The sequence below is a fragment of the Xyrauchen texanus genome, chromosome 15, assembly GCF_025860055.1.
Source record: "Xyrauchen texanus isolate HMW12.3.18 chromosome 15, RBS_HiC_50CHRs, whole genome shotgun sequence".
NCBI lineage: Eukaryota > Metazoa > Chordata > Actinopteri > Cypriniformes > Catostomidae > Xyrauchen > Xyrauchen texanus.
The window spans coordinates 30,269,905-30,285,579 of NC_068290.1; the positions used below are offsets into that span (position 1 = coordinate 30,269,905).

A 15,675-nucleotide genomic window follows, 5' to 3' on the forward strand; every position below is an offset into this window, starting at 1 on the left:
CTCATTTGCAAAACGGATTACTGTGGACTGTAGGCCAATAATATGCTACTGTTCAATGATTTGGAAATAAACAATATATTTATTTCTAAAGCCACTTTTTTATGTCTATTCAATGATTTACTCATCTGCCAAGACAATGGCTATAAATTTGCTTTATTCAGGGGATTTTGATCATGAGAAAAAACCCCCAAAATGAAGACAATGAATATGCATTATTAGCAAGTAATTTAATTAATGCATCAGCTTGTCATGTAATTAATTTGATTACATTCTTTACTTGATTGACAGCCTTAAGTGAAAGCGAAGAAAAAACTGTTTGTTTGGTTTGCTTATTCATCCAATGTCTTTCTCTGTGTCAGCTGATGGAGGAGAAGATAGTGCTGACCGACCAGCTGCAGGCGGAGGCCGAATTATTCGCAGAAGCAGAAGAAATTAGAGCGCGGCTGGCCAAACGCAAACAGGAGCTTGAAGATGTGTTAGGAGAGCTCGAAAGCCGATTGGAGGAGGAAGAGGAGAGGACTGCTCAGCTGACCAATGAGAAGAAGAAGATCCAACAACATGTCAAGGTTAGAAGGATGCTGGTTTCAATCAGTGTGGAGTGTCTTATGTCCAGTATGAATGTTTTTTGTCAACATCTCTGTTTTTCTTCTCTTAGGATCTGGCAGAGAAGCTCGAGGAGGAGGAGGGGACACGCCAGCGTATCCAGCTTGAGAAGGTCACTCTGGAAAGTAAAGTGAAAAGTCTAGAGGCAGAGAACATGACTGTGGGAGAGCAGAAAGAAAGATTAAGCAAGGTAGGTAGAGACAAGATGGTTATAAATCATTACAGTAAACTCAGCTAACCAGATTACAGTATTACAATGGTTCATGAATCGCTCTCATTCACTCTCTCAGGAGAAGAAACAGTTGGAAGAGAGACTGAATGAAATGAAAGAACAGCTCACAGAGGAAGAAGAGAAAGTGAAGAGTCTCAATAAGCTAAAAAACAAACAGGAAGCTGTCATTGCAGATATAGAAGGTAACTGATCTTGAATTATTGATAGAGCTATATTGATGTTTTATTAGGAATACAAGGAATAGTTCACCTAACAATTTATTTTACTCACCCTCATGTTGTTCTATACCCATATGACTTTCTTTCTTTCATGGAGCACAAATGGTGATTTATATATATATATTGGCCACTCTTTCCCATATAATAAAAGTGTGATAAATGTAGTCCACACAACTTGTGCACCATATTCCAAATCTTTGTTTGAGTACCAGACCAAAATTTAAGTTGTTCTTAAAGGGAAAGTTCACACAAAATTTTTTCTATTCATTTACTCACCCTCATGCCATCCCAGATGTGTATGACTTTCTTTATTCTGCAGAACACAAACAAAGATTTTAGAAGAATGTCTCAGCTCTGTAGGTCCACACAATACAAGTGAATGGTGGCCAGAACTTTGAAGTTCCAAAAAGCATATAAAAGCTGCATAAATGTAATCCATCGACTCCAGTTGTTAAATCCATGTCTTCAGAAGCCATATGATAAATTAATTTAAATTCTCCTCCCTGCCCAGTAGGTAGCGATATGCTTGAAGAATGCATATCGCCAAAAACAAAAGAAGAAATATTTGAAAGAGGAGATTTTTTGGAAAGAAATTGACTTCAGTATTAATCTGTTTCTCACCCACACCTTTCATATCACTTCTGAAAATGGATTTAACCACATGAGTGAACTGTCACAAAATATCATCCCTTTCTGTCTCGTGTTTCGTGTACATTCCTTGAGTGAGCGCCCGGGTCCGTTTGTTAGTGACCGCCTTGTGCGAGTTACCGCCGTGCACTCTCCGGTGTTGTCATGGTCCTATCACCTTGTCAGGTTGGGTTTTTGTCTGACGAGTACCGTGGCATCATCGTTCCCTGTTTGTTTAATTCCAAGTGTGTCAAAGTTTTTGCCGTCATGTGTTTCAGGTGCCGCTGGCATGCGGAATCAGCGTTTCCATGGGAACCCTGATTGTTTCAATGGGAACACTGATCATGCCAACTTTCAGCTGCGAGCAGCACCTGCACCTTGTTTGTTCATGCCTACATGAATCCCCTTGTGTGTCATGTCCGGCAGTGGATTGTGAAATGTAGTTAGATGTTGAATGTTTAATGTTGCTTGAAGTGTTGAAGTAACTAACCTAACCTCACTCTCTCTGCCTAGCTGGTCCTGTCTTGTGTATCTGTTGTTTGCCCGCGTGTCGGGTGTGTGCTTGCCTTCCAGTTCGCTGCGTGTCAGCTGGGTTTCTTAGGAGGATACCTTGTCTTTGCCCGTGTGTCGAGAGCTACATCGCCCTTCCCTGCTGGGTGTCAATCTGCACCGCACTAAGCTTCAACGGAGGATTCCACAAATCTATTCCTGACTTCCACATTCACACACTCATTCTACTAACACATTCTTCACGGATTTCCCCGGGCATGGCCAAGCGTGCCGTTCTCTGTCATCTCTCCCCGCTGCTGCAGCTGGAACTGGGATCTTCTACATTCCACAGTCCAGTGACTGCTCTTTTTTGTTGTTAATAAATGTTTCCTCTGCTCTTGGGTCTGTTTGTTCTCACTATCGCTTGTTACATGAATATGGATTACGATTATTTTCATGCTGCTTTTTATATGCTTTTTGGACCTTCAAAGTTCTGGCCACCATTCACTTGCATTGCACCTCAATGATAATTTTATGGTGCATTTTGAAGCTTAACAGATCCTGTCCCAATCGCAATACAGGTTTGGAATGATTCTGTTTCTCTCTCACACTTTTATGAGAAAACCTCAAACTGGTAATAATGTCATACATTGCATTTTCCTCCATTAGAGCGTCTGAAAAGGGAAGAGCAGAGTCGTCTGGAGCAGGAGAAGTGTAAGAGACGGATAGAGGGTGAAGCAGTGGATGCACAAGAGCAGCTGGCTGACCTCAGCTTACTCGTCACAGAGCTAAGAGCAAGCCTGAGCCAGAAAGAAAAAGAGATCACCGCACTACAGACACGGTACACACACACAAACACAAGTCAAAACTATTGTCAAGATGGGGCAGTCACTTTACTGAGACATTACATTCAAAATGACTCTCTTATTGTTTCTCCCCTAGCTTGGAAGAAGAGAGTGCCCGCCGTACAGAAGCTCAGAGGGCTCTGAGAGAGGCAATGTCTCAGGTGTCTGAGCTGAAGGAGGAGGTGGAGAATGAACGAGGGATGAGGGAAAGAGCTGAGAAACAGAGGAGAGATCTGGGAGAAGAGTTAGAAGCTCTGAAGACTGAACTCGAAGATACTCTGGACACCACAGCTGCTCAGCAAGAACTCAGGTGTGTGTTTGTGTGTATGTGTGTGCTTGTAATGTTTAGAAGAACATAGTACTTCACTCATGGCCCAAAAAGTCATTTGATTGTGGTAAATGGCAATTCTTTTTTTTCTGGAAAAGTCTAAAAATAGAAGGGCAATGAAGATCACTATTTCAGAAAATGAGAGTAAAAATAAATAAAAATACAAATTCAGGACCAAAAGCTGTATATTTCAATTGAAACATATATGCAACTTTAAATCTGGAAAAAAGAGGAAAGTGGGGCTGTGCATGTGCAATGATTTCTTTATTCAGTTCCAATCCATATGGCCTCAATTGGACACTGATCCTGATTCTAATTACAGTTTCATTCTGATTCTAAAGCGATATAAATTTAGTTAGCAATAGTTCAGATACAATGACTTATTTTCATAGATATATAGGCTAAAAAAATGTGAACATTTCCATTCATTAGTTTGTTAAAAAACATGATTTTATGTAGCACATAATGGCATAGTAGATACTGAATCACTCAATGATGACTGCAGTTTATTAGAATATCTCTATTTTAACCCAGAAATACAGTTAACTACATGCATTGTGTGTGTGTGTGTGTGTGTGTGTGTGTGTGTGTGTGTGTGTGTGTGTGTGTGTGTGTGTGTGTGTGTGTGTGTGTGTGTGTGTGTGTTAAGGTCTCGCCGTGAGTCTGAGTTAGGAGAGCTTCAGAGGTGTTTAGAGGTGGAGACACGTCGTCATGAAGCCCAACTCTCAGAACTGCGCATCAAACACACCGCTGCTATTGACTCCCTTCAGGAGCAGCTGGACAATGCCAAGAGAGTGAGTCTGTGTGTGGGTGTGGGTGTGTGTGTGTTGAATGCATGTGTATTTGTAAGTTATTGTTGTACAGCATAAAAAGAACTAAGTTTAATCTGTGTATTTGTGTGTGTCTACAGTCCCGTCAGTCCGTGGAGAAGGCGAAGGCCATGCTGGAGGAGGAGCGCTTGAACCTGAACACTGAGCTAAAGACGCTACAGGGAGGGAAGATGGAGAGCGAGAGGGGCAGAAAGAGAGCAGAGGGACAGTTACAGGATCTGAATGCACGCCTCTCACAGGCTGAGAAAGAAAGAGAGGAGAGAGAGGAACGACTCAGTAAACTACAGGTAGAAACAGGGTTGAAAAAAGAGAGGAAATGGGCTTAATTGATACATAGCTTTATTTAGCTATAAAAAATTTCTTTCACTAATATTTTTTATTTATATGATTAAATATTTAAATAATATCACTCAAGCAAGACTGCTGTTGTGCCATGTATGTGTAACAGCAGCATATTTGCAAGTGTGACGCTAATTAAATACAACAAACCAGTCAGTTCAAGCATTTCTTCGACAGCTAAAATAGTTCTAAAAGAAGCCAAAAACCATCAAGCACTACTCCACTCCTGATAAGTGAACGAATCAATCTCATTCACTTCCGTTGTTTCAATAGTTTCACCTACTGGCAGAAATATGCAATTTTCAGAAAGGGTCACTAAACGAATCGAACAATGAATTAAAATCAGCACTCTTGGAATACCTCTCGATTGGAGGATCAGCACTAACCGTAGTATGAAGTAAAATTTCTTTAGATGACATTTCAAATATTGATTACTAATATTATAGATTCTGGAAACACCTCATATGTTGTGTTTGTAATAACGTGAAACTGATTAATTCATACTGAAAAATGAAGATGTATTATTAGAAACTAAACAGTTATATGAATGTTCCTCCTTAAATGTTATGTTTTCTATATCAAATCGAATTCAATTCAAATTCAAGAATTTAAAAGACACTCTCAATTCAATTCTGAATGATGCAAACATTTCTCTCTCTCTCTCTCCTCTCTCTCTCTCCTCTCTCTTTCTGTCTTTCAGTCAGAGTTTGAGTCTTTGTCCAGTTCTCTCTCCTCGTCTGACTCAAAATGTCTTCGTTTAAATAAGGAGGTCAGCAGTCTGGAGAGTCAGTTGCATGATGTGCAGGTAACTGTGTGTTTGTGTGTGTTTGTGTGTGTGTGTGTGTGTGTGTGTGTGTGTGTGTGTGTGTGTGTGTGTGTGTGAGCGTGTATTTATCACTTTGTGGGGACCAAATGTCCCCATAAGGATAGTAAAACCCGAAATGTTTGACCTTGTGGGGACATTTTGTCGGTCCCCATGAGGAAAACAGCTTATAAATCATACTAAATTATGTTTTTTGAAAATGTAAAAATGCAGAAAGTTTTCTGTGAGGGTTAGGTTTAGGGGTAGGGTTAGGTTTAGGGGATAGAATATAAAGTTTGTACAGTATAAAAACCATTATGTCTATGGAAAGTCCCCATAAAACATGGAAACACAACATTTGTGTGTGTGTGTGTGTGTGTGTGTGTGTGTGTGTGTGTATTTTTAATCTAATAGCTTCCACTACATAAAGTCTAATGGGGCTAAACTTAAGAGCTATTGATGAAACCATTTTGACATAGTCCATCATGCTTGGACGAATATACTGCAATGAAATCCTCCAGAGAATCGCCACTAACACCAATTGCTGTTTTATTTTACAGCGGATCATTGAGATGTGAATGTGATGGCTTCTTATATTAGGATGCTTCATTTGTGTGTGTTTGTATGTGCATGTTACAGGAGCTCCTGCAGGAAGAGACGCGGCAGAAATTAGCGTTGGGCTCACGTGTTCGCGCTCTAGAGGAGGAGAAAGTTGGAATGATTGATAGACTAGAGGAGGAGATGGAGAAGACCAGAGAACTCACACGTCAGATTCAGAACCATACGCAACAGGTATTTTTTTATTTAGAATTTAAAATAAAAAAAAATTTAAGAACTAAGGGTAAAATAACTTTTTGTTGTGTTTTGTCTGTGCTTGTGTCTGTTCAGCTGGCTGATTTTAAAAAGCAAACAGAGGAAGTGAAAACAGCAGTGGAAGCCGGGGAGGAGACCAGGAGGAAGATGCAGAGAGACCTGGAGAATGCAGTACAGAGAGAGAGAGTCAGAGAAGAAGAGAAAGAACGCATTGAGAGACAGAAAGAACGACTGAGAGAAGAGATAGAAGACTTGACCATCGCTCTGCAGAAAGAGAGACAGAACTGTTCCGCTCTAGAGAAGAGACAGAAAAAATTCGATCAGGTGAGGAACAGACAGAAGGAGGAACTGATGGATAGATGGATGCTTGGGAGAGTGAAGAGTCAAATTATTCAAATTCATCACATTTGTCTTTGATCTTTGACTTTCAGAGTTTGGCAGAGGAGAAAGCAATGAGTGCTCGGCTGTTGGAGGAACGGGACCGTGCAGAAGCAGAAGGTCGAGAGAAAGAGACACGCTTCTTGTCTCTTTCTAGATCACTGCAGGAAACCTCAGAGCAGAGAGATGAGCAAGAGAGAGCCAATAAGCTACTCCGCCTCGAGATGGAACAGCTTATCAATGCCCAAGATGACGTGGGAAAAAATGTACAGCTTTTTTTGTACCAATGATTTTATAAAGGGTTTATTAATATTTAATAGCATGTGTTTTGTTTATTAATATGTAACAATGCAAAAATTTGGTGGTTATTATTACAAAAATAATGTCTCACCTCCTCAGGTTCTTGATCTGGAGCGTTCTCGACGGGCTTTGGAAACAGAAGCCCAGTCTCTGAGAGAACAGACCCAGGACCTGGAGGATGAGCTGACAGAGACGGAGAACGCTCGTCTGAGACTGGAGGTTACGCTTCAAGCCCTCAGGGCTCAGTTTGAGAGAGAGATAAGCACCAAGGAGGAGAAAGGAGAAGAAAAAAGGAGAGCCCTCAACAAACAGGTACCTGTCTTTAGAAGAACAGAGAAAAATATTTTTTTTTTAGTTCTTTCCATGATTTTATTCAGTGTCTTCTATCTTGGTCTTGTGCAGGTGCGAGAGCTGGAAGTAATGCTTGAAGAAGAAAGGACTCAGAGAGCTCAAGCTCTGGCGGTCAAGAAACAGTTGGAGTCAGAGCTGATGGAGTCAACGTCTCAGGTGGAAGCAGCCAATCGGGGCAGAGAGGAGGCAATCAGGCAGATGAAACGTCTTCAGGTTCATCAGTTAATTAATTGCAAGATAAACTACACTACGTTTGTAGAATGCATGTTTCTGAGAGTTATAACTAGTTGCTTGTCAGGAGTGATGCTTTGAAAATATGATGTAGATATTCATTGAGGATGTTTGTGGAACCGCTATTACTTCTGTGTTCTCCAGGTTCAATTGAAGGAGCTTCTTCGTGAGCTGGATGAGACCAAACTGGCTAGAGAAGAGATTGTCGCTCAATCAAAGGACACTGAGAAACGCCTGCAGACTCTGGAGGCAGATCTAGTACAGCTAACAGAGGTGAGTTATCCTGTGTGTGTGTGTGTGTGTGTGTGTGTGTGTGTGTGTGTGTGTGTGTGTGTGTGTTACTCTGAAGGTGTTTTAACTGACTTGCTCTTTAAATCTTTTTCACCCCTTTTCTCAGGAACTGGCTGTTTCTGAGAGGCATCGAAGGCAAGCTCAGCAGGAGAGAGACGAAATGGCGGATGAAATCGTCAGCAGCGCTAGTGGAAAGTCAGTATTTGTGTGCCTGTGTTGAGGATCAGTGGTTCTATTAAGCTACTATGTGTTAGGAAGCGAAGGGATGTGTCTTTATGTATATAAACTTAAAAGAAGACTTGAAACAGCATTCAAAACATATTTAACATCCAAAATGTAATGTATTTTTAGAGTGAAACATAAATTATATAGGAAATTATGGAGGGTAGAAAATCCATCAGGATATATTTGGCTGGAAAAATGGATTAGGGATTGGAGATATATTGAGTATTCATGCTATATTTTCAATGACTTTGCTTAAAGTGCTTTTTATTTTGCTATCAAGTTTCCTAAAGATCGTATCATTACACTAGTTTCGTGACCCCTCCTTGTCTCATGAGGTGCGAGTATTAGAGCAGAGACGGTTCAAGAAACGTTTTTTAGCAGAACGTAAACGAAAACCAGAACAAAGTGATTTTCAATTGTTCCGAAGTGAAAATGTTATTTTTCAATACTAGGACAGGTTAATTTTGTTCCTATAATTTTTTCACAGTATATTTTTGTAATTACACCACTTCATGTTGGCCCAAAAAATGCTTTGATCCTGAAGGAAACTGCTGCATCACACATTTCTTTAATTAATTGCCTGTTGTGGATGTCACATTCTGTGAATGAACTATATATAATTACTACATATACATGCACGACTAATCCAGATACAAAGAAAACATTATTAGAGGTAAAGCAGATCTAAAATAAAATTATACTTAACTTTTAATTAACTGTTTGTTATGATTTCTATGTTGATAAATCCACCACACCGGAAAACAATTCATTGCTTATTTTTGCTTTTTTGGGGGAGTCATGTGGCTTATTTTTGCCTTGTTTTTCCATACAATTTTGCTTGTTTCTCTTGCGAGATCTGGCAACACTGCAACTGGTATTTCACCCACCCATTAGTGCAGAGTACTGTCACCTGATCACAAAGTATAGTCAGAAGACTCAGGGGTGCAGGCCTTATGGGAAGAATTGCAAAGAAAAAGCCACTTTTGAAACAGAAAAACAAAAATAAAAGGTTAGAATGGGCAAAGAAACAGACATTGGACAACAGATAATTGGAAAAGAGTGTTATGGATCTTAACCCCATTGAGCTTTTGTGGGATCAGCTAGACTGTAAGGTGCGTGAGAAGTGCCCGACAAGACAGCCACATCTATGGCAAGTGCTACAGGAAGTGTGGGGTGAAATTTCACATGAGTGTCTGGACAAACTGACAGCTAGAATAACAAAGATCTGCAAAGCTGTCATTGCTGCACGTGGAGGATTTTTTGATGAGAAATCTTTGAAGTAGTTTAATTGTAATAATGATTTTTCACATTATTAATGTCCTGACTATACATTGTGATCAGTTGAATGCCACTTTGGTGAATAAAAGTACCAAAATCTGTACATTATTCCAAACTTTTGGCTGCCAGTGTATATATGTAGAATATTATTAAAAGGCTGAAAAACTTTTTAGAGGCAGAGAATGATTACATTGTAATGAAAAATTATGAAATCAAAATGTGTGCTCTGATTTACATTTAGTCATTTAGCAGATGCTTTTATCCAAAACGGCTTACAAATGAGGATCATAGCAAGCAATTCGTCATGCAAAAGTCAACAATATCTGCAGTATCGCACTGCCACTGATGACATTTAGACTTTAGAAGAGAGTTAATAGAGTCAGTTTTGATTTCATGTTGTTGACTTTACATTGTTTCCCCTGCAGATCTGCCCTGTTTGAGGAAAAACGGCGTCTGGAGGCTAGAATCACTGAACTGGAGGAAGAATTAGAGGAGGAACAGAGTAATGCTGAACTACTGGCTGAGAGACAGCGGAAGAGCATCTTACAGGTAACACATAACACCACACATACACACACACACACACACACACACACACAAATACAGTAAAACAGATATACCAATAGAGCACCCTGCCTTTCTCTATGTTAGGTTGAGACGCTTACAGTCCAGTTGGCCGGAGAGAGAACGCTGGCAAAGAAGAGTGATAGCACACGTGAGTTACTCGATAGGCAGAATAAGGAGCTGAGGACTCGTCTAAATGAGCTGGAGGGGGCTGTGAGGGGCAAACAGCGTCTCAGCGTCGCCGCCCTGGAGGCCAAGATAGAATCTATGGAGGAACAACTGGAGCAAGAGAGACAGTGAGGAAACGGGGAGAGTGGGGGGTGCTTAGAACTGATTGACGGTGGTGAAATGGATGGATGACATGTAAGGGATAATGTAAAGTCAACTGGTCATTATCAGAAGGGGTTTGTTTTGCATTAATCAGCTGACTGTATATTATCCCACTTTTATGCCCAGCTACTTACCAAATAAATAAATGAATTGGCATGAAATTAATAGTTTAAAGATTTGAGTTCAAATTATTTTATTTTGTGAGAAGAAAGAGACTGTGGAGTGAGATGAGAGACATGAAGCCAGCAAATCTTTGTATCAAAATAAGTTGTCTGGGTCAAGGATCAATTGCAATTGTGCAGACATTATACAAGAATGTTTGACTGCAGAAAGAGTCAAGTATTCTAGACAGCTGTACTAAGACTAGATTTTAAGGATCCACAAACCATCTGATTGTTTTGTGTGTCTTTAAGTTGAGTCTGATCTCACACTCTTCCCTCTGTCATTCTACAGAGAGCACACCATGGCTAATAAGCTGGTGAGGAAAACAGAGAAGAAACTGAAAGAGGTTCTGATTCAGGTGGATGATGAAAAGAGACATGCAGATCAGTACAGAGAGCAGGTACTCCTCCACATCCCTCAACATCTCCAATGATTCTCTTCGATAGAGCTTAACATTTATTATCCTAGGTTGTGGAAGTATATTTTCCATTTATTCTCTGCAAAATTATTTCAGTAAAGCATTTCTGCTCATGTATTTTCTCAATAAACAGTTTAAAAATTTGAACCAAATCAACCAGGGCATCGTTTCCCAAAAGCATTGAAAGTCATGAGTAGACCACAGAAACCATTGGCGCCAATGGTCTCTACGATCAGCTTAAGCTTGCAATGTTTTGGGAAATGCAGCCCAGCTCTATGATTAATGATATTACAACATTTTGATTTTAAGTCATAATGTTGATTACCACAAAAATGTATTTTGACTCATCCCTCTTTTTCCTAAAAAAGCACAAATCTGGTTTCCAGTGAGGCACTTACAATGGAAGTAAATGGGGTCAATCTGTAAATGTTAAAATACTCACTTTTTCAAAAGTATTGCCATAAGAGGTAAACAATATGCATGTTAACATGATTTTAGTGTTATAAAATCGCTTAACTTTTCTGTGTAAATGACGATTTGCACAACTTTACAGCTCAAATAATACAAAAGTTTTATCAGAATAATTAATGTAAGTGCTTTTATAAAATTATAAGCTTTACCTTTACCTAGCTTCTTGCCTTTAAACTGTTCTGAGACCCGAGCGTGCAATAAACAAGCAAATTTTTTTTCTAGAGCAAATAGTTTTCCTAAAAATTGAAGTCCACATATGTTGTGGAATCTTAAATAATATCAAGCTATAGAAAGTCAGATTTTATTAAATAAAATTGTTTATTATGCTTCCAGGAGTGTTGGTTATTCATGTTTTGAGACGTTACAGACATTACATCAGAAAATAACATAATTAATTCTGATTCAATGTACACTAAACAAAAGCTGAGCGTATATCATGAAGCAAACGCCAGGCAATGCACGCAGCAGGGGACAAAAACAAGACAGGACACCTGTACGAGTGTTCGGCCATACACACACCCGACACTTTAGTGACCAAACAGCTGTACAACATGAAGACAGCTCAGGTTAAAGGCAGGGTCTGGCAGCCTGGGAGGAGGCCTCAGGGGACATGGTTCAGGAGGGAATGGTTCAGGGGATGGAGCTGAGGAAGGCTCGGGCAGTGGAGCTGAGGAAGGCTCAGGCACTATCCGCAGCAGGGGAATGGCCTCCATGGCCGTGAACACTGGCAGATACTAGGGAACGGTCTCAGTGGCTGTGAGCATAGGCAGTGAAAGGGGAACGACCTCTGTGGTCGAGGGCACTGGCAGTGACAGGGGATCATCCTTTTGAAAGGGTGGGACCGGGTCATGATTCCGCACACCCGGCCCCTAATCAGGCTAATTAAGCCTCAGAGAGGGATAAAGGTGGACTGGAAGCTGTAGTGTGTGTGTGAGAGAGAGAGAGAGAGAGAGAGAGAGAGAGAGAGATACTGCCTGGTATCGTAGTAACATTCTCAGATATTCTTGTATTGTGAATTTGACAAGGATTTGATTTATACCACACTTTCAAATACAAGTTTCTATAGAAATGGAAAAGGTCTATTTTTGTATCGAATTCATGTAGATGTCAGGGCAAATGACAACCCTTTAGATATACTTTTATAATTAATATCAGTGTACATCTTACATCTTCTGTAGATTACATCGTCTGTCCATTTTTTTCAAAAATATAAGCAGGGATTATAATCTTTTGTCCATCTTCCTTTGAGAATGAAAAACATGTTATTGCTTGTTTAGACTCCATTCTGGTTACAGCGAATGCTCCAACACCAAAACACAACATAAAAAAAAACATTGTGGAGCAACTCTTCAAAAAGCCAACCCTTGTGCTTGTTATAAATCCTTAAACAATGTCCAATGATAGATAGTGATTTCAGGGTGGAGTATACGCTTAAGGTGCTCTATGGTCAAGGGTTTTTACTTTTGTATTAAGCCATGTGATAATAAAGGCTTTTTAATTAATAAGACTGCCACGGTTGAAATGAAGCTAAATGACCAACTGATGTGTTAATGTTGAAAGTTATTCAAAATAATGTTTTTTCAACTTTTGTGGGAATAATGTCCCACAATACACATATGTGTACATCATGTTTATTATCATACTGACTCGCAAATAATTATGAATGATTTAAAGCGGCATATCAAACTCGAGACACAACTCTTTACACCCAAACAGGTTTCAATTAAAAAAGAGGTTTCTTACCAGAGTCACTTTTGTTGGCTCTGCGCCCGTAGCGCTTCAAAGTAATTGACGCCATGCTGTTGTGTCATGTGACTTGGTGCGTCAGAAGTTTAACCTTAAATTACAGTCTAAAGCGAAGCCAAAATACAACGTTCACATGTGTATGTGGGGTTGCATGAGGTTAAAGCTACACTATGTAACTTTAGCCCCTCTAGCGTTTGAAGCATAAAACAGCAAGTTACTTGTGGAGGAACATTGTTTTGGTGATTTGGGCTTTGAGGTTTTGTGTAAACATGGTTACAGGTGATCATCTTATCAGATCGAATATCACTAACGACAACAAAACTCACCCCCTTCCCTCAAAAATAAATAACAAAAGGAAGAAAAAGATGGCTATCCAAATGTCTTATGAGCATGTAAGAAGCATATCTTCTACTGTTGTTTTGACTTATTTAAAACAGTTGTTTTTCAAATAAATAGCACTACATAAGTTAGGCAACAACAACAACAACATTAGACATAACGATTGCTTGCCACCTGTCCGGCAAGAAAAACTCCATCTCTAGTTAGGTTTTAAATCCTTTAAGATCTCGTAGTTGTCGGCACCTCTGAAAGGCCAATCCAATGTCGTTTCGTGTTTTTTTACGGACTCTTTCGCTTTTTGCTCGCAGGGGGGGTTGCCTTTTTGAATTATCCATGGTCAATGTCACTCATTTGTTGTGGCTACAAGCTTTTAGCTTCAAACTACTACAACACCTATCAGTACACATATGCATGTGTTGTAGTAACTTGACCTTCTTTTCTTTATTTATGGACATGATGTAAACACGCACTGACGAATGACGGAAGTATGCAATTTCCCGCAAAATCCGTCCCGACCTCTAAAATATAAATAATTATTAAAATCATACCATAGTGAATCTGGCCAAAGCAAAAACATGGTTTTGAAGATGGATTGATGATGCACTTGCTAATTAATGAAATTGTGTTCATTTCTAACAAAACAAATCTTACGTAGTGTAGCTCTAAAGAAAAGGAGGGACTAGTCAATATAGTTTTTTGTGGTAATCAACATTATGCCACAAATTATGTTGATTGAGCTTAACTTGTATTGAACTATATATATATATATATATATACACTGGCAGCCAAAAGTTTGGAATAATGTACATATTTTGCTCTTATGGAAAGAAATGTGTACTTTTATTCACCAAAGTGGCATTCAACTGATCACAATGTATAGTCAGGACATACATAATGTGATAAATTACAATTAAAATTTAAAAAATAAATTCAAACTACTTCAAAGATTTCTCATCTAAAAATCCTCCATGTGCAGCAATGACAGCTTTGCAGATCCTTGGCATTGTCAGTTTGTCCAGATACTGAAATTTCACCCCACGCTTCCTGTAGTCTTGTCGGGTACTTCTCACACACCTTACAGTCTAGCTGATCCCACAAAAGCTCAATGGGGTTAAGATCCATAACACTCTTTTCCAATTATCTGTTGTCCAATGTCTGTTTCTTTGCCCACTCTAACCTTTTCTTTTTGTTATTCTGTTTCAAATGTGGCTTTTTCTTTGCAATTCTTCCCATAAGGCCTGCACCTCTCTTTACTGTTGTACATGAAACTGATGTTGAGCAGGTAAAATTCAATGAAGCTGTCAGCTGAGGACGTGTGAGGCGTCTATTTCTCAAACTAGATGTACTAGGTGTACTTATCCTCTTGTTTAGTTGTACATCTGGCTTTCAACATCTCTTTCTGTCCTTGTTAGAGCCAGTTGTTCTTTGTCTTTGAAGACTGTAGTGTACACCTTTGTATGAAATCTTCAGTTTTTTTGGGCAGTTTCAAGCATTGTATAGCCTTTATTACTCAAGACAATGATTGACTGACGAGTTTCTTGAGAAAGCTGTTTCTTTTTTGCCATTTTTGACCTAATATTGACCTTAAGACATGCCAGTCTATTGCATACTGTGGCAACTCAAAAACAAACACAAAGACAATGTTAAGCTTTATTTAATGACCAAATAGCTTTGAACTGTTGATATAATATCAATTTAGCATGATTACTCAAGGATAAGGTGTTGGAGTGATGGCTGCTGGAAATGGGGTCTGTCTAGATTTGATCAAATATTTATTTTTCAAATAGTGATGGTGCTGTTTTTTTACATCAGTAATGTCCTGACTATACTTTGTGATCAGTTGAATGCCACTATGGTGAATTAAAGTACCAATTGTCTTCAGAAACAGCTAAATTTGTGCATTATTCCAAACTTTTGGCCACCAGTGTATTATTTTGATATATCACTAAGAAGCCGGCGTGAGGAGAATAGAAATTAAAGTTTTTTTACATGCTTACAAAATAAATAAATAAATAAACGACAACTTTTACATTTCTTCTCTCTATCTGTAGTTGGATAAGTCTACAGGCCGACTCCATCAGCTTAAGATGCAGTTAGAAGAGGTTGAGGAGGAGAACTCACGCTCCAGCGCTCAGCGCAGGAAACTACAGCGAGAAATGGAGGAAATGAGTGACAGTATGCAAATCATGAACCGTGAGCTCATCATTCTACGCTCACAACTCAGGTAAATACATAGAGAAAGAGCGTGGTTATGACTGTGATTTATGCAGTTTGCCATGCTGTATATAGGATTCACAGTGAGTTAGAGCCATGCTTTCATATATGTGCTGTTATCTCATTGCTCGTACATAAATACATTTCCATGTTTGTATTGTAAGTGCATGTTTCATTCACCCATTGACTCAATGTGTCTGTTTTGTATGTGCATCCGTGTCTGTTTGTTTGTTTGTTTGTTTGTGTCCTAC

General features: G+C 39.3%; 1 protein-coding gene across 1 annotated transcript in view; it reads left to right on the top strand.

The window, feature by feature from the left end:
• Nucleotides 1-15,675, top strand: part of LOC127656372 (myosin-10-like) — a 58,445-nt gene that overhangs the window by 36,886 nt on the left and 5,884 nt on the right. The window contains exons 24-42 of the mRNA XM_052144677.1: nucleotides 360-566; nucleotides 656-793; nucleotides 894-1,017; nucleotides 2,839-3,010; nucleotides 3,112-3,324; nucleotides 3,992-4,136; nucleotides 4,253-4,459; nucleotides 5,212-5,316; nucleotides 5,953-6,105; nucleotides 6,202-6,450; nucleotides 6,558-6,770; nucleotides 6,904-7,116; nucleotides 7,207-7,368; nucleotides 7,531-7,659; nucleotides 7,784-7,872; nucleotides 9,606-9,729; nucleotides 9,832-10,040; nucleotides 10,528-10,636; nucleotides 15,262-15,434. Coding sequence (XP_052000637.1) covers nucleotides 360-566; nucleotides 656-793; nucleotides 894-1,017; nucleotides 2,839-3,010; nucleotides 3,112-3,324; nucleotides 3,992-4,136; nucleotides 4,253-4,459; nucleotides 5,212-5,316; nucleotides 5,953-6,105; nucleotides 6,202-6,450; nucleotides 6,558-6,770; nucleotides 6,904-7,116; nucleotides 7,207-7,368; nucleotides 7,531-7,659; nucleotides 7,784-7,872; nucleotides 9,606-9,729; nucleotides 9,832-10,040; nucleotides 10,528-10,636; nucleotides 15,262-15,434 — 3,134 coding nt within the window. The remainder of the gene's footprint in view (nucleotides 1-359; nucleotides 567-655; nucleotides 794-893; nucleotides 1,018-2,838; nucleotides 3,011-3,111; nucleotides 3,325-3,991; nucleotides 4,137-4,252; nucleotides 4,460-5,211; nucleotides 5,317-5,952; nucleotides 6,106-6,201; nucleotides 6,451-6,557; nucleotides 6,771-6,903; nucleotides 7,117-7,206; nucleotides 7,369-7,530; nucleotides 7,660-7,783; nucleotides 7,873-9,605; nucleotides 9,730-9,831; nucleotides 10,041-10,527; nucleotides 10,637-15,261; nucleotides 15,435-15,675) is intronic.